The 7,014-nt window shown below is 46.7% G+C and overlaps 1 protein-coding gene across 1 annotated transcript; it reads left to right on the top strand.

Moving 5' to 3' along the window:
• Positions 1-2,197: 2,197 nt before the first annotated feature.
• Positions 2,198-6,668, top strand: hhex (hematopoietically expressed homeobox). The gene is made up of 4 exons (XM_030340648.1): positions 2,198-3,077; positions 5,196-5,374; positions 5,520-5,570; positions 5,813-6,668. The coding sequence occupies exons 1-4, from the start codon at positions 2,672-2,674 to the stop codon at positions 6,059-6,061; spliced, it is 885 nt and encodes a 294-aa protein (XP_030196508.1). The 5' UTR covers positions 2,198-2,671; the 3' UTR covers positions 6,062-6,668.
• The last annotated feature ends 346 nt before the right edge of the window (positions 6,669-7,014 follow it).

Raw genomic sequence — 7,014 nt, 5'->3', positions numbered from 1 at the left:
TAGGCCGGCTCTGCTCATGGAGCTTCTTAGAAATATGATAAGGCTATTTAGGGCAGGTTGAATCCGGCTTAATCTCAGTTTATCCATTTAGCTTGCTGTAGTCTGTATGTGTGCCAATATGTTTAATATCTGGCCACCCGGGGTAAGTGAATCAGAACACACAGGTCGGAGCAGATGATTATAGTGACCATACTGGCTGTGTCATGTTGTCGGAGATTAAAGTATTTAGCATGTTTCCCTATTCTGAATACCAATCTTCACAAATAGTACAATACTTTGGTTACATATTGTACTTTTAAAATAGGCCTACATGCAAGAAAAAAGTGTGTCGCCTATAGACTGTTCTAATTCAGATATAGACGTTTTATTCACAAAGACAACGATTATTTATAATTATGCATACAAATGTAAAATATATTTCATTAATTTGGGACATATGGATGAATATCAAAAAGTTGGTGCTTTGCCAACTGTCAAACGGTGAGCAGATATTATGTGGCGGCAGTATTGTCTCTCCATGAGGATGAAGCACCAGGGGTCCAGATCATAATTAAGATACTGCCCTGCAATCGATCCAATAGGGGGCGCTAATCAGCCGCTTATTGTTGCATTTACACTCAATTTAATTAGTGGCAAATTAGCATCTTAAAGATAATCTGTTCTTCAAAAATGTTCTATTGCTACAGCCATATAGCAACGACTTTCTAGAAAATGGTGTAAGGTGTGCTGTGTTTTTCACTCATATCCACCTTTGCTTTGCTTTTGTTTCAAAGCAATCAGAAGATTTGTAATTATATTATTATTGCGTGTATGTTCTTATTGCATTATTACATGTTATTATGTTTGAAACCTTTGTTTGAAACCTACAACTAGGCCTATAGGAGCATTACCATGGGCTGTGATATGATGGCTAAAGTTATTAGAACTAGGACTGGGCTTACCAACCTATTGCTTTTGAATTTATACAAATATATATATGAAAGCAAATAGCACCTATATATATATATATATATATATATATATATATACATATGAAAATAAATGGCATCAATATATTTGGACAAATATTGCCACTCTACCTGATTTTACATTGTTGTGAATTGATGAGGACATGTGAGATATTGTCGGCGCCAGGTAAAGGAGGAAGATGTCTGAACAAAGAGAGTTGATAAGCGGTCCTCTGCCCAGTTATCACCAGCTCTGGACGGGGTTGCTGCTGGCCGATCAATGGCCTGCAATGATTGCCCCAGTCTAAATATTAGCTGTGAAGCTTCTCTTTCATGTGTGGGGATGTGTCGCCAGGCGGCTCCTGCCCTGTTGACTCTGCGCTCCATTTATCTGAACTATAGCCGTTAGAAAGTTCTCCAAGACGCGCTGCAGATCGAAATGTGGCATTGAATGGGATGGATGTATGGGTCCCCTATCAAGGGTCTGCCATGGGCCTATCAGGGTCTGATGAAATAGGAGCGGGCAGTGACCCACGCTGGACGACTTTAGAGAGAGAGAAGTTGAGTTACTGTTTAACCGGTTTGGGGAAACGCTCCGCAGGGAATACAGATCTATTAGGTGAGCTATTAAAGTGACTCACGTTCATCGGCTGTCTGATAACCGGGCAGATAGCGAGGGTATCCACCCCCCAGCAAACATCAAACATTCAAATGATGAGTTAATCACCCCGGCCGGCTACCGTATGAGCCCAGATAATGACTTAGGCCTATACTAAAGCTGATATCTGGATATAACATTAAGGCTTTTGATCCACACATGGTTAATAAACATGTTTGCTTTTTGCCTAAAAACAGGAAATTAGTAGTATTGTTTATTATGATCCATTTGTTTTTCTGGTGTGGATTCGATAGAGAAAGTCATGTCAGATTATTTAATGCTTTCTTAATAAAAGACTATCTCCTGATCACCCCGAGATGAGATGAAAGTGCGAGGTTATACATCGAATGAATACGAGACAAAAGGCAATGGCTATTTAAGAACCGTGATTTAAGTTATGTTTGGTTAAATTGATAATCACCCTCCTCGACCCCCTATGGACAAATCAATCCCCGTGAGGTGGATCTCATCGGTGACGTCATCCCTCCGCCCCCCTCCCTCCACCGCGTCGTCATTATTAGTTTTAATAACGCGACGAACGAGCGTCGGTGGTTTCAGTTAACACTATCAAATGAATATGTTTAGGTTCTTCCCTCGCGACAATCTGTCCCCCTGTCGAACTGCGACGAGCCAATCACAGGCGGCCACTGGCCCCCTGCAGGAAGCTGCAGTCCCTGCGCGTAAAGAAAGGAGGAGAAGCAGCAAGCGCAACAGTTGGCTTCTGACACATAACTTCAAAGTCTGGAAACTAGCGCGACCTGGAGGCACCGGGAACAGACCGACAGCTCCGGGGACAGATCGACCACACTGGGGACAGACCGACAACACAGGGAACCGACCGACCAAACTGGGGACAGACCGACCGGGACACCTGAGGGGAATCCACGCGCATTGGGAACTCGAAGGAGGAGAAGGTCCCAGATGTCCGAGTGCAGGCCACTAGCCCGTTGTGGGACGCAGTAGGACCACCAGAGTTTTAGTCCAGGCGCTCCTCGGTACTTGCTGGAGCGCTGTCGGGCGGCGGAGGATTCGCGGTTCATGACAGCGGAGGTTGACGGCTCTCCTCATGCAGTTCCATCATTCAACGTCCACCACCATGAGCGCGCCTCTTTACGCGCCGACACCTGTCCACCTGACGCCGCCGACGCCTTTCTACATCGAGGACATCCTTGGCCGGAGCGGCGCGCCGCCCGCCGCCTCTCATTCCGCGTCGGCGCCGGGCTCTTCCTCCACGGCCCCGCTCCTCGTGCCCACGCCGACCCTCCCGTCCCCCAACTCGTCCTTCACCAGTTTGATCACGGCCTACCGCACGCCGATCTACGAGCCGACCCCTCTCCACCACCATGCCTTCCAGCACCACACTGCGGCGGCGCTCAACGCGTCTTACGCCTCCATCTACCCGTTCCACGCGCACCCGCACAGCCGCTCCATGGGGGACTATGCCCACGCGCTGTTCCGGCACGACCCCATGGGTGAGTGGAGGGGAAGCGTTCAGGGGAGCCGGGAACAGCGAGGGGTCCTTTGACAGTGTTTATGTTTTATTATGCGTTCACATCTTCTTGTATTTTCTATATGAACCAACACTCTAGACATCATTAGCACCGGAGCACACTTTGGGAACTTCTGGGCTTTGACAGCCAAGTAAACCAACATAGTGTGTTCACTGGTAGTATTGTGTGACCTGTGGAGCTGTGGTCTGAGGTCAAACCAACCCTTGACTTCTCCTGTTCACTGATAAACGTTATTTTTTTTGGTTCGGTGAAGACCTGAACTTAGACCAGCAGAACATTAGAATGTGATCTAAATTACAACCTACAGCATCTAACTTGTTTGTGTACGTGTGTGTGTGTGTGTGTGTGTGTGTGTGTGTGTGTGTGTGTGTGTGTGTGTGTGTGTGTGTGTGTGTGTGTGTGTGTGTGTGTGTGTGTGTGTGTGTGTGTGTGTGTGTGTGTGTGTGTGTTTGCGCGTAGGGTGGTTTATTGAGTGAGTAAGTAAACCAAAAACAAGGCTGCTCTACAAAGTTTGAATGCTATACTGGACAGGATAACGCAGCCTCCATCCAGCTGCCCGACTCTTTCCTGTCCATTGTTCAGAAACATCTGAGGAGCAAGTCCTCTCGCAGAGTAGAAACTAAAACACACTCAATCACTTGTTATTCCACCGCTGTATTGTCTCTATCAGGGTTCCTCAGTAGGGCCCGTCAGGGGACGCGCGGCAGTTGGTGTGCACGTGTGCCTACCGAACCGTCTCTCTCTCTCTCTCTCTCTCTCTCTCTCTCTCTCTCTCTCTCTCTCTCTCTCTCTCTCTCTCTCTCTCTCTTTCTCTCTCTCTCTCTCTCTCTCTCGCTCTCTCTCTCTCTCTCTCTCTCTCTCTCTCTCTCTCTCTCTCTCTCTCTCTCTCTCTCTCTCCCTCTCTCTCTATCCCTCTTTCTCTCCCTCCCCCACCTCTCTCTCTCTCTCTCTCTCTCTCTCTCTCTCTCTCTCTCTCTCTCTCTCTCTCTCTCTCTCTCTCTCTCTCTCTCTCTCTCTCTCTCTCTCTCTCTCTCTCTCTCTCTCTCTCTCTCTCTCTCTCTCTCTCTCTCTCTCTCTCTCTCTCTCTCTCTCTCTCTCTCTCTCTCTCTCTCTCTCTCTCTCTCTCTCTCTCTCTCTCTCTCTCTCTCTCTCTCTCTCTCTCTCTCTCTCTCTCTCTCTCTCTCTCTCTCTCTCTCTGCACAAGCCAAGTCCGTTCCGTTCATACCGGAAGCAGTGAGGGGCTCGATAGCAGGGTAAATCTGCTTCCAGGAGCTGTTGAGTGGGTTCCTGTCTCCCCCGGCCTCCCCCTCTCCCCCCGGGCCAGACGTTTCCTGGTGGAGGCCGCTGCACGCCGCTGATTGTTTTATCGACATCCTCAATACTGCCTTATTCAGGAAACACTCGGCCTCTGATAGCCGCTCCGCTCACACACATACTGCTGCACTTCCTCTACCCCCGCCCGCCCCCCCCCCCCCCCCCCCCCCCCCCCCCCCCCCCCCCCCCCCCCCCCCCGAAGAGGACCGTTGGAATAAAGCAGAGCTCAGCATTCCGGGGGGTTCGTGTTGACATGGTTGATGATGGTTTATTAGTAATTAATATGGGAGAGATATTTAATTCCAGAGTTATTGGGCTTTAAAGGCAGGCGCCTTGTTTGGTGGATCATGCATCTCGTGGTTTTGCTCTTCATGAATCTCCATGAATAGGCTCAGTGTTTAAAGTCTTATCTTAGTGTTTAAAGTCGTATGGAGACTGATGTGACAGTTGTGCAGCTGATGTAATGGGACAAACGAACCTTATTAATAATAACGCATGTCCTGATCACAGTGTTCCTATAGGCTAGGCCTACTGCTCTGTGTGTTTAGACCAAGGCCAGCGGTGTAATCTCACCGCACAGCAGGAAGCACATGAGCGGATATTTGGCCATAGTTTCTCTGTCACGACCTTCTTCCCTAAAAGCGCGCATGCAACCTCGGCCTCTAGCATTGAGTCATGTTTATTCATTTTTATAATTTATTTTATTATTTAATTATCGTATGGTATAGTTTTATAGTTTAAATCGTATGTGTGGTCCCTCCACAGGGAAGCCACTGCTCTGGCCCCCGTTCATCCAGCGGCCCCTGCACAAGAGGAAAGGCGGCCAGGTCCGCTTCTCCAACGACCAGACCATCGAGCTGGAGAAGAAGTTCGAGACCCAGAAGTACCTGTCACCCCCGGAGAGGAAGCGGCTGGCCAAGATGCTGCAGCTCAGCGAGAGACAGGTAACCACACATTAGTGGTGTCTTTAATAATTCAGAGAGGACATTTGTTACACAATGTATGTTGAACTGTGCTCACCAGAAGTAATAATATCATCCATTGTTATTTAATTATTTAATTATTTCTAATATGTGGTATGTGTATCAGGTTAAAACGTGGTTCCAAAACCGAAGAGCGAAGTGGCGGAGACTCAAGCAGGTAAACGAAAAACAGGTCATTTAAACACGGTTCATTCACATGCTAGGCCTGTGTATTTATCATCAAGTATCACACATCAACGGCATTTATGATCGGCCCGCTAATCCCGAATGGAATTGTTTGTACCTAAGATAAAACAAAAATAAATATGTGTAAGAAAAATATACCCCAGAGAATACCAAAAAAGTACCATCACTACATGGCCATTACACTCAGTAATTCTATCTACTTTGGTCCAACAGGAGAACCCGCTGGCGGCTAAGAGGGACGCGGAAGACGAGGGTCCCGGGAGACCTAAAGGCCCTGATGCAACCGTTGCCTCGAGTGTTTGCGGGGCGGTCCCGGGGAGCCCCCAGGGCCGCGGGCCCCGCTCGGCCGCCTCGCCGCTGTCACACCGAGACTCGGACTCAGACATTTCCCACGAGACCGATCTGGAGCTGGACATTGAAGACCACGAAGAGGATCACTTCCAGTCAAACCCTCCCCGCTGAGAGCGGGCGGACAGGATTACTCTCTCAGGACCGAGCTGAAGACTTTCCTTGCTTCTTTTATTCAGAGAAACATACTCTAAATAATGAGTTGCTCCACAATTGGCCTGAAAAATAAAATATAAACCAAGGCCTGCTGAAGCCCCCTGGCTCGGTGGGAATGTATCTCGCATGGCCCGTGTTCCGCATTGACTTCATATGAAATATGATTGAATTGTTTCTATGGTTTGAACGGGAGAGTCGATATTCACCGGAGACAACATCTGGTCCAACAGACGCACTGGGACGTTAAATCATGAAATTTGATTTCTTCATCACAATTAGAATAAGTTTCTTTCGCCCTAGACCTAAAGTTGTCTCGGCTGTGACTTATTTGGCAGCGACATCGGACGAGGTGTGTGCAGGCCTATGTGTGTGTGTGTGTGTGTGTGTGTGTGTGTGTGTGTGTGTGTGTGTGTGTGTGTGTGTGTGTGTGTGTGTGTGTGTGTGTGTGTGTGTGTGTGTGTGTGTGTGTGTGTGTGCGTTGTGTTGTTTATTTTGTAAAAAAAAAACAAAACGATACGATCATATTTTATAATCAATAAAAGTATTAAACAAAACAAGGATTTCAGGCCATTTCAGTGCGTAATTTTTGTTAAGACGAGAGGATGAGCAGTCAACACCTAGGAATGTTTAGGAACGGAATAAATAGGAATAGATCCATCTATTTAGCGGTTGGCTAATAATTCTTTATTTCGGTCAGATTTAGGCTACAACATTATAGACATGCTGAAGCTTTCCAACGCTGTCCTCTTTAAATATTGTAGCAACCATTATATCAATAATAACAATTAGAATAATAATAAGTTTGATAATAACAGGAATAGTCAAACCCCTAATAAAAAGAAATTAAAAAATTATAATAACATTAATTATTATAATTATTAGGCTATATGTATTATTATTATTCTTTGTAT

Source organism: Gadus morhua, chromosome 18 (genome assembly GCF_902167405.1).
Source record: "Gadus morhua chromosome 18, gadMor3.0, whole genome shotgun sequence".
NCBI classification, from domain to species: domain Eukaryota; kingdom Metazoa; phylum Chordata; class Actinopteri; order Gadiformes; family Gadidae; genus Gadus; species Gadus morhua.
This window is presented reverse-complemented; position numbering and strand designations above follow the sequence as displayed.

Bases quoted from the DNA above. Each gene is read 5' to 3' on its own strand.
- hhex (XM_030340648.1), top strand. From the start codon at position 2,672: ATGCAGTTCCATCATTCAACGTCCACCACCATGAGCGCGCCTCTTTAC. The intron at 5,375-5,519 runs GTAACCACACAT...TATGTGTATCAG, and splicing joins TGCAGCTCAGCGAGAGACAG to GTTAAAACGTGGTTCCAAAA. The intron at 5,571-5,812 runs GTAAACGAAAAA...TTGGTCCAACAG, and splicing joins AGTGGCGGAGACTCAAGCAG to GAGAACCCGCTGGCGGCTAA.